Source organism: Chelonoidis abingdonii, chromosome 5, assembly GCF_003597395.2.
Source record: "Chelonoidis abingdonii isolate Lonesome George chromosome 5, CheloAbing_2.0, whole genome shotgun sequence".
Classification (NCBI taxonomy): Eukaryota; Metazoa; Chordata; order Testudines; family Testudinidae; genus Chelonoidis; species Chelonoidis abingdonii.
Genome location: NC_133773.1, coordinates 58,752,769 through 58,768,001, shown reverse-complemented (window position 1 = coordinate 58,768,001; position 15,233 = coordinate 58,752,769). Strand labels below are relative to the sequence as shown.

The following is a 15,233-nucleotide window of genomic DNA, read 5'->3' as shown; positions in this document are numbered from 1 at the left end:
GAGGAGCAGCTTTGTTTCTAGTTTTGATTTTAATATGGCCACTGTGGGAGTTTAAATGTATTATAATATACTGTATATAAAATAGGGTAAACAATGGATTCAGAGCAGTAACTTTCACAGCTGTTTTAAAATGTAGGCAGAGTTGCAAAGTTCTTTTCTATGAAATATGATGCCTGGCATTTTTCATGACGGTCACTGTCAGAAGTCAAAACTGAATCCATCAATAAAATATACAAGATTTTAATGGTCACCTCATCATAAAGTCACTTTATAAAAACATGTTTCTTTGTAGATTTTTGCACTTAAATAACAGTATTTATTCTGTGACTCATACACGAAGTACTGAGTGGAACTGAGTATCCTGCTGGCTGCATTATAACAGTGCAGTCAATAAGGCTTAAGACTGAGACTCCTAACACCTTCAAACTAGTGACTCTGTATTCGTGTTTATAACAAGTTGGAAGATTAACTTAATATCCATTTCAGTCAAAAATGATACCTTTGTTTACAAAATGTTAGCCTTTGCCGTTCATATTTAAACAAGACTATTGTTGAAAATCAGAACAACATGGCACTATATAGGTTACAGACAAATTCAAGGAGTAAATCAATTACAGAATAAACATACTGTCTGTTTTACAGAATGATATGTTTTTTGTTTTAACTGAATTTAATTTACGATCATAAGCAAGGCTTGATTCCACAAACTTTTACTCTGGCAGGTGGGACTCCTTCAGAGTAAGGTATTACAGAAACAGCCCCATAATTGAGGTCTTTTCACCTTCCTTCCATATACCTCTTCTTCTGGTTCTATGTCTTTTCCAAAAAGGGACAGAAACGCTATATTCCTAGCATCTGAAGTCTATTTTAATCTTTTTGCATTCTGATCACATGCATTGGATTGTCCATGATAAATAAAAATAGCTTGAAAACTCTTTGAGATCTTATTTTAAAAAGTTAATACACTGAAAGTTAAATCAGAGATCATCAAAGATGGGGTTTTGTTTTATTTTTAATGACACTGGCGGGAGGATTTTATCAAGGATACTTAAACTCAAAGACAACAGGGTATAGATTAATCAGATGTTTTCGATTCTTCTGCACTGTATAACAAAAAGAAACCCTTCTCTAGTCTTCCTCGACACATAAAAATAAGTATGCAAACAGGATCACATCATGATACTTTCAGTGAACTATTAGGAGAGGGAAAGGGCACCTGGCTATAACATTACATGTTCTCTATTTCATGTTTCTTGCTGTCTTGACATTAATATAATCTTTCCATTCCAAATCATCACATGAATCTTGGAAGGGAGCAAAAAAGTGGTTCTAATTTAAAAATTAAGTAAAATCAGATGCTGAAATCCCCATTAAACTCTTCCAGCTGCTACTGAACCACTGGAACCTGAGTCTATTTTAATTTGGAACCACTAATGGTAGGGAGGAAAATCTGACTGCCAAAACTGTACACTCTAGATAAACCAGTGAGTAGAAAAACAAAAACAACCCATGGTAACAAATGCATTCTAATAAGGTTCTTCAGCCGATGACAGGTAATTGTTCCCGTGGCTAAAGGCTAAAAAAAGGTTATCGCTTACTGAGTCTTTAATTCCAACACAGCTAAACAGCCATCAGAATCTGTTGTGTGTTGGTTGTTTATATTAATCTTGGTTTATGCTTCCTGACATTCCCTTCTTGTTACAACGCTTTAAAATACAGACAGGTTTTCACGCATTGACAGAGTACCTCAGGGCATTGTTAATATTGATTAAAGTAAGATATCATATAAATTAATATTTAGCAAGGTCATTATGACAGACTGATATGACATACAGGCCCTCAAGCCTGAAGTCTTATCATCACTCCTGAAGAGACAGCCTGCTTTAATAAATAAATAAATAAATAAATAAGACTTACAGGTGGCATTGAATTGACAGCAGCGTATAATATAAAAGCGCTTTGTCATTCACATAATGTCTGGGGTAATGAAATGAATTCACTTTCTGGTTTCCTCCAGTTTGCCGTGCCAAAGAACACTGTGTTATCAGCACAGATGGAGCATGCATGGTTCTGGAGAAGAGCCTGGTGCAAACTACAAACAAGCTTCTCTGAATACCAATGAATCCCTGAGAATCAGACCCTTGCTGTCAAGTGACAGGTTTGGAAGCTCCATAAAAATGAACTAATCCCTGTGGTTTTGTCCAACTGCATGTACTCTCAGTGCTCTGGACAGGAAATTTGGAAATGTTGCACATTGTGCAGTCAAGGCTATAATTTTGGTGTAAGATACTGAGCAGGTGAGGAAATTCAGCCAAACGCCAGCACTTTTATGGAGGCAATGGGGTGGCAGGAAAAGTCTGACTATTGGGACTAAATGAGTATTAAGTTTTCCAGAAGAAAAAGAAAAAAATATTCCGGTGGCAATAGTGTGATGAGCCCAATTCAGAGTGGTTATATAGGGTGATGTATAAGCTACCCATTGCTAAATGCGTGTGAGGAAGTCTAAATGAAGGCTTGTCTTCACATACAGCACTTCTCCTGTCAGCATAGTTAATCCACCTCCACCTCCTTGAGAGGTGGCTCCTGTGTTGACGGCAGAAATCTCCCATCAACATAGCACTGTCTACATGGGGATAAGGCCACTATAATTATGTGTGGATTTTCCATACCCTGGAGTAATGTAGTTATATTGATACAGGTCTGTAGTGCAGACTACGAGCATGGACTGGTCAACACTGAAAAGTTACATCAGCATAGCTATGTCTCTCGGGGTGGCAGGTGAAAAATACACATCGCAGACAGATGTAGTTAAGCCGACCTAACTCCCAGTGTAGACATTGCTAGGTCACCTGAAGAATTCTTCTGTCAACCTAGTTACCGTCTCTCAGGGGGATGGATTACCTACAGCAGCAGGAGAACTACTCCCATCTACACCTGGGTGGGCAAACTTTTTGACTCAAGGGCCACATCTGGGTATGGAAATTGTATGGCGGGCCACGAATGCTCACGCAGTTGGGGGTTGGGGTGGAGGAGCGGGTGAGGGCTCTTGAGAGGGGCCAGAAATGAGTTCAGGGTGCGGGAGGAACTCAGGGCTGGGGGTAGCGGGGAGGGCTCCAGCTGCGGGTGCAGGCTCTGTGATGGGTGTGGGGATGAGGGGTTGGGGGTGCAGGAGGTTGCTCCGGGCTGGGACAGAGGGGTTCAGAGGGTGGGACAGGGATCAGGGCTGGGGCAGGGGGCTGAGGTGCGGGAGGGGGGCAAGGGTGTAGGCTCCAGGCGGCGCTTACCTTAAGCAGCTCCCAGAAGAAGCAGCATGTCCCCGCTCCAGCTCCTACATGAAGGAGCGGCCAGGCAGCTCTGCACCCTGCCCTATCTGCAGGCACCACCCCTGCACCTCCCATTGGCCACAGGATTTCCAGACTATGGGAGCTGCAGGGGCAGTGTTCGGAGCCCACTAGCTGCCCCTATATGTAGAAGCAGGAGCAGGGACATGCTGCTGTTTCTGGCAGCCTCACAGAGTGGGACAAGTCCCCGACCCCACTCCCCGGCTGGAGCACAGGAGCAGGGCAAACCCTGGACCTTGCTCCCCGGCAGGAACTCGAGGTCCAGATTAAAACGTCTGGAGTGCTGGTCTACATTGAAGTGCAACTGCGGCACAGCTGTAGCATTTTAAGTGTTGATGTATGTTGATGGAAACTATACTAGCATAGCTGTGTTACTATACTGACATAACTCCATAGTGCAGATGCAGCAGACACCAATTGGTTTTTCTACTGCTATAGAAATTAGGGCTGTCAAAAAAATTAATCGCGATTAACTACACTGTTAAACAATAATAGAATACTATTTATTTAAATATTTTGGATGTTTTCTACATTTTCAAATATATTGATTTCAATTACAAAACAGAATACAAAGTGTACGGTGCTTGGCTTTACATTTATTATTTATTAAATATTTGCACTGGAAAAAGCAAAAGAAATAGCATTTTTCAATTCACCTAATACAAGTACTATAGTGCAATCTCTTTATCACGAAAGTTGAATTTACAAATGTAGAATTATGTACAAAAAAACTCCATTCAAAAATAAAACAAATGTAAAACTTTTAGAGCCTACAAGTCCATTCAGTCCTACTTCTTGTTCAGCCAATTGCTCAAACAAGATAATGCTGCCTGCTTCTTGTTTATAATGTAACCTGAAAGTGAGAACAGGCATTTGCATGGCACTATTGTACCTGGTGTCGCAAGATTTTTATATGCCAGATGCACTAAAGATTTGTATGTCCCTTGATGCTTCAACCACCATTCCAGAGGACATGCATCCATGCTGATGACTGGCTCTGCTTGATAATGGTCCAAAGCAGTGTGGATTGACACATGTTCATTTTCATCATCTGAGTCAGATGCCACCATCAGATTAATTTTCCTTTTTGGTGGTTCGAGTTCTCTAGTTTCTGCATCAGAGTGTTGCTCTTTTAAGACTTCTGAAAGCATGCTCCACACCTCATCCCTCTCAGATTTTGGAAGGCACTTCTGATTCTTAAATCTTGAGTCAAATGCTGTTGCTATCTTTAGAAATTTCACATTGATATCTTCTTTGCATTTTGTCAAATTTGCAGTGAAAGTGTTCTTAACAAGAAAACATGCTGGGTCGTCATCCGAGACTGCTATAATGTGAAATATATGGCAGAATGCAGGTAAAACAGAGCAGGACACATACAATTGTCCCCCGAGTAATTCAGTCAAAAATTTAATTTACACAGTTGTTCTTTTAATGAGCGCCATCAGCATGGAAGCATGTTCTTTGGAACGACGGCCAAAGCATGAAGAGGCATATGAATCTTTAGCGCATCTGGCATGTAAATATCTTGCAACGCCAGCTACAACAGTGCCACGAAAATGCCTGTTTTCATTTTCAGATAACATTGTAATTAAGAAGTGGACAGCATTATCTCCTGTAAACAAAAACAAACTTGATTCTCTTCACAATTGGCTGAATGAGAAGGAGGACTGAGTGGGACTTGTACGCTCTAAAGTTTTACATTGTTTTGTTTTTGAGTGCAGTTATATAACAAAAAAACCTACATTTGTAAAGTTGAACTTTCATGACAAAGAGATTGCATGACAGTACTTGTATGAGGTGAATTGAAAAATACTATTTATTTTATCAATTTTACAGTGCAAATACTTGTAATAAAAATAATATAAAGTGATCACTGTACACTTTGTGTTTTGTGTAGTAATTGAAATCGATATACTTGAAAATGTAGAAAAACTTCTAAACATATTTAATAAATTTCAATTGGTATTCTATTGTTTAACAGTGCGATTAATCGCAATTTTTTTGTGATAATCGTGATTTATTTATTTTCAGTTAATCATGTGAGTTAACTGCGATTAATTGACAGCCCTACTAGGAATACTACCTCCCTCAATGACAGTGGTTATGTGGAATGAAGTATTCTTCCATCAACATAGCTGCCTCTATACTAGGTCATCATAGCTACCCTGGTCAAGGGTTGTTCCCTCCCACCCACGCATCCCTGACCAAAGTAGCTATGTCGGCCTAATTTTTAAATGCAGATCAAGCTTAAGGCCTTGTCCACACATGAGTTATACTACTTTAAGTATATCAGTATGTAAAGTGGCACAACCCTTCATAATGTGGAGGCAGTTATATCAGTATATATGTGCTCATACTGGTATAGCTTATCACCCCTTTCCATATGGAAGAAAGCTATATTGGTATAAACACATTTATACTTGTATAATTGTGCCCATACCAGGCCCTGTATCTGGATAACTATATTATTTTAAAAAAAAATAAAAAAAAGTCACATCTCTAATTGACATATTTACACTGATACAAATCCTGTGTGTAGACCAGGCCGAAGAGAATTTAAGTTCATGTAATTTACTCACCATGAACCAAAAAAGGTAGAAGACAAAAAACAGGAAGGTGTAAAAAAGGAGACTCTCCCCTCCCATGTACCCACTTTTCTACACTTCCAGACTGTGGGTGTAGATTAGATTAATTTAAACTCAGGCTCCTTTAAACCTACTTATATCACACCCATGATTTGTCCCAACAGGTCCTTTTGGCTGTTTTCTTTGTTTATACTAACAGCTAAAACTTGCTTGCCTTACTCAGCCAAGAGGCCATAGTGAGTGCAGGATAGAACTATTTGCATGAGTAAGGCAAGATAAAATTTGACCCAAAATAATGAATAAGTAAATGTAAACAGTACTTTCAAATCAACACTGCAATTAAATCAACCATGAATCAAAATTAAAACATGGTAAAAGTTGTTATAAATAGAGGCATACCGATTAGCAAACTCAGAAGTCTCTGGACCTTTGAACTCACCCCCACAACTCTGTATAATCCCTGGTCATTTATACCTATTGAGGAAGAAAACAGATCAGTCAGAGGATTCAAATAAACAGCAAATAAAACTTTAAAAACTTTCAAATGCTAAACAAGAAGTTTTCATCAAAGTTGCATTCACCACATTGTCACTCATGACAACAACAGGAATACACTGCAAATAAAGTATCAGAGGGTAGCCGTGTTAGTCTGGATCTGTAAAAAGTGACAAAGAGTCCTGTGGAAACTTATATACTAACAGAAGTAAGAGCATAAACTTTCGTGGGTGAATATCCACTTCATCAGATGCATGTGGTGGAAATTTCCAGAGGCAAGTATAAATATGCAGGCAAGAATCGGTTTAGAGATAACAAGGTTAGTTCAATCAGGGAGGATGAGGCCCTCTTCTAGCAGCTGAGGTGTGAACACCGAGGGAGGAAAAACTGCTTTTGTAGTTGGCTAGCCGTTCACAGTCTTTGTTTAATCCTGAGCTGATGGTGTCAAATTTGCAAAGGAACTGAAGTTCAGCAGTTTCTTTTTGAAGTCTGGTCCTGAAGTTTTTTTGCTGCAGGATGGCCACCTTTAAATCTGTTATTGTGCGTCCAGGGAGGTGCAAGCGTTCTCCTACAGGTTTTTGTATATTGCCATTCCTAATATCTGACTTGTGTCCATTTATCCTTTTCCATAGGGACTGTCCAGTTTGACTGATGTACAAAGCAGAGGGGCATTGCTGGCACATGAAGGCGTATATTACATTGGTGGACGTGCAAGTGAATGAACCGGTGATGTTGTGGCTGATCTGGTTAGGTCCTGTGATGGTGTCACTGGTGTAAATATATGGGCAAAGTTGGCATCAAGGTTTGTTGCATGGATTGGTTCCTGAGTTAGAGTTACTATGGTGCAGTGTGTGGTTGCTGCTGAGAATATGCTCAAGGTTGGTGGGTTGTCTGAAGGCAAGGATTGGGCTGCCACCCAAGCCCTGTGAAAGCGAGGGATCATTGTTCAGGATGAGTTGTAGATCACTGATGAGGCATTGGAGAGGTTTTAGCTGAGGACTGTAAGTGATGGCCAGAGGAATTCTGTTGGTTTCTTTTCTGGGCTTGTCTTGCAGCAGGAGGCTTCTGGGTACACATCTGGCCCTGTTGATTTGTTTCCTTATTTCCCTGTGCAGGTATCGTAGTTTTGAGAACGCTTGGTGAAGATTTTGTAGGTGTTGGTCTCTGTCTGAGAGGTTTGAGCAAATGTGGTTATACCTCAGCATTCGGCTGTAGACGATGGATTGCGTGGTGTGTCCGGGATGGAAGCTGGAGGCATGAAGGTAGGCATATCGGTCAGTGGGTTTTTGGTATAGGGTGGTGTTAACGTGACCGTCACTTATTTGTACCATGGTGTCTAGGAAGTGGACCTCCCATGTAGATTGGTCCAGGCCGAGGTTGATGGTGGGGTGGAAGCTATTGAAATCATGGTGGAATTCTTCCAGAGTCTCCTTCCCGTGTGTCCAGATGATGAAGATGTCATCAGTGTACCATAGGTAGAGAAGGGGAGTGAGTGGACGAAAGCTGAGAAAGCGTTGTTCCATGTCAGCCATAAAAATGTTGGCATATTGTAGGGCCATGCGGGTGCCCATAGCGGTACTACTGGTCTGGAGGTATATATTATCACCAAATTTGAAATAATTATGCGTGAGGATAAAGTCACAGAGCTCAGCAACCAGTTATGCTGTGCCATCATCAGGGATACTGTTCCTGACAGCTTGTATTCCATCTGTGTGTGGGATGTTTGTGTAGAGAGCCTCCACATCCATGGTGGCTAGGATGGTGTTTTCTGGAAGATCACCAATGCATCGTACTTTTCTCAGGAAATCAGTGGTGTCACAGAGATAGCTGGGAGCGCTGGTGGCGTAGGTTCTGAGTAGATAGTCCACATATTTGGACAGTCTTTCAGTGAGAGTGCCAGTTCCAGAGATGATGGGGCATCCAGGGTTACCAGGTTTGTGGCTCTTGGCTAGTAGATAGAATAACTCCAGTTGCAGCTTTAAGGATATGTTGATTTGTTCCTGTGTTAGTGTAGGGAGTGTCCTGAGTAGATGGTGCAGTTTCTTAGTATATTCCTCAGTGAGATCTGAGGAAAGTCACCTGTAGAATTTGGTACTGGAGAGTTGTCTGGCAGCCTCCTTTTGGTAGTCAGACCTGTTCATGATGACGACAGCACCTCCTTTATCAGACTCTTTGATTATAATGTTAGGATTGTTTTGAGGCTGTGGATGGCACTGAGTTCTGTATGACTTGGGTTATGAAGCAAGCAATGTTGTTTTTCCAGAATTTCTGCCTGTGCACGTCGGCAGAAGCATTCTATGTACAGGTCCAGACTGTTGTTTCGACCCTCTGGACGGGTCCATGTGGAGTTGTTCTTCTTGTGCTGTTGCGGGGGGTGAGGGGGTATCTGTGTATCAGTGCCCTGTTCAGTGTTATCTTGAAAGTATTCTTTGAGTCAGAGATGGCGAAAGTAGGCTTCCAGATCACCAGAGAACTGTAACCCATCCTGGACAACAATCCCTCATTTTCACAGGCCTTGGGAGCCAGGCCAGTCCTCGCTCACAGATAACCTACCAACTTTAAGCATATTCTCACCACACCATAGTAACTTTAACTCAGGAACCAATCCATGCAACAAACATCGATGCCAACTCTGCCCACATATCTACACCAGCGACACCATCACAGGACCTAATCAGATCAGCCACATCTTCACCGGTTCATTCACCTGCACGTCCACCAATGTAATATACGCCATCATGTGCCAGCAATGCCCCTCTGCTTTGTACATCAGTCAAACTGGACAGTCCCTATGGAAAAGGATAAATGGACACAAGTCAGATATTAGGAATGGCAATATACAAAAACCTGTAGGAGAACGCTTGCACCTCCCTGGACGCACAATAACAGATTTAAAGGTGGCCATCCTGCAGCAAAAAAACTTCAGGACCAGACTTCAAAAAGAAACTGCTGAACTTCAGTTCCTTTGCAAATTTGACACCATCAGCTCAGGATTAAACAAAGACTGTGAACGGCTAGCCAACTACAAAAGCAGTTTTTCCTCCCTCGGTGTTCACACCTCAACTGCTAGAAGAGGGCCTCATCCTCCCTGATTGAACTAACCTTGTTATCTCTAAACCGATTCTTGCCTGCATATTTATACTTGCCTCTGGAAATTTCCACCACATGCATCTGATGAAGTGGATATTCGCCCACGAAAGTTTATGCTCTTACTTCTGTTAGTATATAAGTTTCCACAGGACTCTGTCGCTTCTTACTTGTCTACAATACTCTTTTTTGCTGTCCATTAAAATAAGTCCAAGCTAAATAAAATGTTGGTCTTCAGGAAAAACATGCATGTACATTTTTTGCAATGCACTGACAGACCATTTAGGAGTTTGTGAACAGTTTTAAGGTTTGTTTTTCCCCCATTTTACAAGCTCTTTCCTAAAAATTCACACCAAACTTTTTTCACATCACTAAACAATGCTCTTTCCTTAAGATAAAAGGTATCATTCCAACCCGCTGTGCTTCCCACACTGGGTATACACAGAGGAACCCAACTTCAGGACTGAGGCCAGAAGTTTCTCTCCTGTCCTTTTTGTGGGGTGCAACCTCAACAGCCAGATGAGCATCCACAGCCTCCTGCTATCTTAATTTACTCAGCTCTAGAATATGGCCACTGGATATCTTCTCTTGTTCCCACTCTCGTTTTCTATATTGACATTGATTGTTGCTCATATTATATCCAACCCCACTCCCCTTTCACTGTAACTGTTTAGCTGCCCAGCCTCACTCAACATGTCATTATGCTGTTCACTTTCCTTTCACACTCCTTCTCTTTCTTCCCCTTTGCCCCTTCCCCCTCTATTCAGTCCCTTTCGGCTCCAACATCCCCTCTGTCCCCTCACTGAAATCTCACATAACCTCCCTCCAAAAAACTAAGATTTTTTAGCATAAATAAAAATGTAAAGAAGATCAAAAAAGTAAAAAAACCCAGATGTTGTATGCCCATCATCACACTGCTTGTATGTTGAATCCCTTTACCCCACCCTTTTTTACATGTCTGTACACAACATAGCACAATAGGGCTGAGAACCTGATAGAGACTTTGGGGTTATCATGCAATCCAATTTACAATAACAAGCTTGGTACTTCCTGGTTTCATAGGACCTAGAAGTGGAAATGCGGACATGCCCCAAGGTACATATACTGTGAGAACAATCTTTATTTTCTCTTTGTAACTACAGGGTAGATTTTCCATGACTTTCTTTTATTTTTCATTTTTATTATTATTATTATTATTTATTAAAGAATACAACATACAGAGACATGAGACCTGTGGAAAACTCCCAGATTCAACAACAGATGGTTCCAACATAGAGCAAAAGCAAAACCAAGCAGAACTAGTCAAATAATGCAAAAAACTTATACTTGAATATTAGATAAATATCTTAAAAAATCATAAGTATAATTTACAATAAATATTATTCTTTATGAATTACTCTAGCAGCTTCACAAATGAGACACCACCACCACCACCATCTAGTATACTCAGTGGTGAAAACATCCTTTGAAAAGTAAAGGGTCTTCTAGATTTTCTTCTTCTTTTTCTTGGGCTTTCTTCTTATTGTCTAGATGGCCACAGATCTAATGATATTATAACACGAATTTACATACACAAAAAGGAACTTCCCATACCTCTTGGTTTTCCAGAGCCCCGTGTTTAAGATTAAGATCACAACCACACTTGTACTACATACCACTAAGAAAATTGCCAGCAGGAAACAATTACAATAATTTCTGACCCACCCAAAACTAGGAAGCACTGGAAATCTTGAGGGACTGGAGAAGATGCAAAGTAAAGAGCAGTTCCTGTTTGAATTTTCCTTGGGATTCCCTGGGAACTCCAGCCCAAAGATGTATAGATGTTTCACAAGAATATCCAACTTTCTAATGCTTTGCCAAATGGCACTAGGACTTTTTGCAGGAGGATCCAACTTTAGTTTCTAGTGCTGCAGAACAAGTCTTCTACATCGTATAAAAGAAACAAGGAAAAGTTGAAGCAACATTCTTACAATCAAATCTATCTTACTGTTTTTGCTCATCTCAGAAATTCAAACTGTCAGATTGTATATTGATTTACTGCACTGCTAACATTAAAACTAGTAAGAACAAAATTGTGCTGACTCAAAAAATGTTGGTACCTTAGGCTTAAAAATAATTTAGGACAAGCCACAGTAACCCTTGTTTGCTTTTAAAAACAGATGTACTGCTGTGAAGTGTCTGAAATGACAGTAATATTGAAACTAGAATGCCACTTTAGCAATAGTAATCACTCTGCACTGGTAATTACTATCAGATAATTGATCAAGTTCAAATGCATCAACCTGCAAGAAGCAGAGCTAATTGCTAATGCATAATGAGAGGTGCAGAGGGGAATTAATGCTTCTCAACCCCGTTTTTACTTTAATGAAATTTTAAATAAAACACAAACACAGTTTGAAATCATGTGATTTCAAATCTGAAAGTTTAAATGCTGCAGAGTACCCGAGGCTGATAACTGTGGAAAAAGTTTTCCTAATCACTGAGCAATTGACAAGGTGATTTGTTTTAGAGCGTTAGCTTATTGCCAATTAGAATACAAATTCTGATTGGTTCAGCCAGCAGTAGTGGCCTTTGAACCAAGCACTATTAACAGCTTTGAGAGCTGCAAGGCTCCACAGTGCATATTCTAATTCCTTTTTTATATTTACATGAATTATGGGTGACTGGTTCTCAGAATACCAGGGCTTGACTTGGACACACATGGTTTGCTAGGCATGCCAATAAACAAATTTACTACAAGTAAAACAAGTCCCCCTGTCTCAAATGTATGCCATAGCAGGGAGGGTGTGTCTACCAACAACGTACAACTTAGATGAAGGGATTTTTTTGTACATATTGCTAATGTGGGCTAATAATACAGCTGCAGAAACAACACGTTTTACTTATGTTTTCTGTTCAATTATGTACTACAGATGTGCTTACACACGCGTACTGACAAATCAAGGTAATACCAGGTTGCTCCTATGGGAAGGTTCCCTATTTTCTCACCAGTGAAACAAAAATTCTTACTGAGGAAAAATTGAGATGATAGCTCACTGCTGCCATCTGTCCCTACATCTTAGAATAGGTGTTGCCGCAGTACCAATTACTAACACAGTGGAAATTTGTTATTAACCCTTAGCACTGGCATTTTACAGAATGCCACCTAATAAGTGCTCAGAGGAAGTACAGTCTCTCTCTCTCTCTCTCTCTCACACACACACAGTTTTTCCTGTCGGAAGAACAGCGCTCTGATGCTTCTATAATCTTTTCTCTCTCATTTTTATTATCCACCAAGGTGCTGAACTGTAAATAATGGAATAAAAAACATCTAGTCTTGCTCTCAGATACAGTATATGGTTGAAAATCCCATCAGACTTGTGCTCATGCTCAGAGAAAAATGGGCCCACAGAGTTTTTAAACTATAATGCTGATTTAATACCTCAAGTTTTCTAATTTAGTAAATCAGTAAATATCCTTATACATCAGCTCACAAGAATTCTAGTCTACTTGCTAATACTACTTTTAATTGAAGTAGTTTTTTTATTTCAAAGTGAATTATTTCTTCTCAGCTTGATAAAATGAATAACACAACCAAGAAAATTATTCAGCCATTGACAATTTAATGCTCAATGTTTTCATTTTCTTTTTTTTCTTTGCATACCAGTTTTCTGCTATGACATGACAAGACTATTCTCAGTTTCCACCCACACTAGACTGTCCTCTTTTTCCTCCCACACCAACCTCACACCCATTATGATTAAAAGAGATAAAACATGGCATACAGACACAGACTCTGAGGAGCATCTGTCTTCTATTTTCTTTTATTAAACATTACTTCCTTTAGCAACTTACTGTAAAATATTCACAGTAAAAGTTGTTATAAGGTTGAATTTAGTGCCTCTTCTCTTACCGAGGTATAAAATTTGGAGGTTTGAAGGGTAATAGTTTTCCTCATATTATTATCATTATTATTATTATTATAAAGGTACATCAAGGAGATTTGCCTAAATTCTTTCACCACTTATCCTCATACAGCTCAACAGACATCATTAGAGATGTATGGGTGTGACAGTGCAGAAACTGATCTATCTCTATGAGAGCAACAGCGCTTGCCATACACAAGGCAAGATTTTGTTTTATTTTGTTTTCAAATACATCTTAAGTATGCTCAGAGTTAGGGTGACCAGATGTTCCATTTTTAACGGGACAGTCCCGTTTTTTTGTGACTTTTTCTTATATAGGCGCCTATTACCTCTCCTCCACCCCTAGTCCCGTTTTTTCACAGTTGCTATCGGGTAACTCTATTCAGAGTCAATGAACAAATAAACAATAACCGTGGCTTTGTATACTATTTCCAAGTCATATTCCCTTAGGCCGCAGCTGAGTGGATTGTGGAATGCCACATAGAAGTCATATTGCCTACACCCACACCTGAATTCCCCACCCTACAAATAAAAGTGAATATTTATTTTTGAAAACTTTTAATAAAATTAAAATAATAAAGAAATCTTTTCTCTTCACTAGTAACTATCATTGCGCACGTTATCTACTATAAAAATAAATTCTCCTCTCACCCCTATGGGTGGTATGTGTCTTCCTCAACCTCGGGTCCTCTACCAGAGGCCTGGGAGTTTGAGGGTTCTGCGCAGTATCTTAGCTTCCTAGCACTGCACTCTTCTGGACAGAGAGCTCTGATGTTGTTCTGGGATCTGTTGGAGCCACTCACCAGCTTAGGAGTCACAGCCACCCGAGTGCTCCTACCACCACTGGGACCACTTTGGCCTTCACTTTCCACATCCTCTCTAGTTCCTCTTTCAGCCCTGGTACTTCTCCACTTCTCATATTCCTTCTTCCTGATGTTGCTGTCACTTGGCACTGCTATATCTATCACCACCGCTGTCTTCTGCTCCTTGTCTATTACCACGAATGTCTGGTTGATTGGCCAGTACCTGCCTGTCCGTCTGGATCTGAAGTCCCACAGAATCTTAGCCCTGCTATTCTCCACAACCTTCTGTGGAATCTCCCATCTGGTCTTGGAGGGTCTAGCCCATACGCTGTGCAGATGTTCCTGTACACAATGCCAGCCACTTGGTTGTGTGCCGTTCAGTGTATGCTGCTTTCCTGCCTGCATCTTACATCCTGCCACTATGTGTTGGACTGTCTCTGAGCCTCTCTGCACAGTCTGCACCTTGGTCCTCTCTAGTGTGGTAGACCCCTGCTTCAATGGATCTGGTGCTCAGTGCCTGTTCCTGTGCTGCTATGATCAGTGCCTCAGTGCTGTCTTTTAGTCCAGCCCTTTCCAGCCACTGGTAGGATTTCCCAATGTCAGCCACCTCAGCTATCTGTCGATGGTACATCCCATGCAGGGTCTTGTCTTGCCATGGCACTTCTTCTGCTTGGTCTTCCTCCCATGTCTGCTGCTGCCTCAGGCATTCTCTCAGCAGCTCATCTTTGGGGGCCATCTTACTGATGTACTCCTGGATGTTCCGGGTTTCATCCAGACAGTGGCTTTTGACGCTCACCAAGCCCCGCCCGCCTTCTTTCCGGCTGGTATACAGTCTCTGGGTGTTGGACTTGGGGTGGAAACCTCCGTGCATTGTGAGGAGCTTCCGGGTCTTCACATCGGCAGCTTCCATGTCCTCCTTGGTCAGCTCACTATACCGCAGGGTATCTGATGAACTGGCAGGGCGTATCTGTTGATGCCGTGGATCTTGTTCTTCCCACTGAGCTGAGCTCTTCAGGA

General features: G+C 40.9%; 2 protein-coding genes across 2 annotated transcripts in view; one reads left to right on the top strand and one right to left on the bottom strand.

Moving 5' to 3' along the window:
• Window positions 1-15,233, top strand: part of NR3C2 (nuclear receptor subfamily 3 group C member 2) — a 651,149-nt gene that overhangs the window by 361,582 nt on the left and 274,334 nt on the right. The gene's annotated exons all lie outside the window — the stretch shown is intronic.
• ARHGAP10 (Rho GTPase activating protein 10) overlaps window positions 1-15,233 on the bottom strand; it is a 255,503-nt gene that overhangs the window by 88,195 nt on the left and 152,075 nt on the right. Inside the window, exon 14 of the mRNA XM_075066743.1 lies at window positions 6,326-6,400. Within this exon, the coding sequence (XP_074922844.1) occupies window positions 6,326-6,400 (75 nt within the window). The remainder of the gene's footprint in view (window positions 1-6,325; window positions 6,401-15,233) is intronic.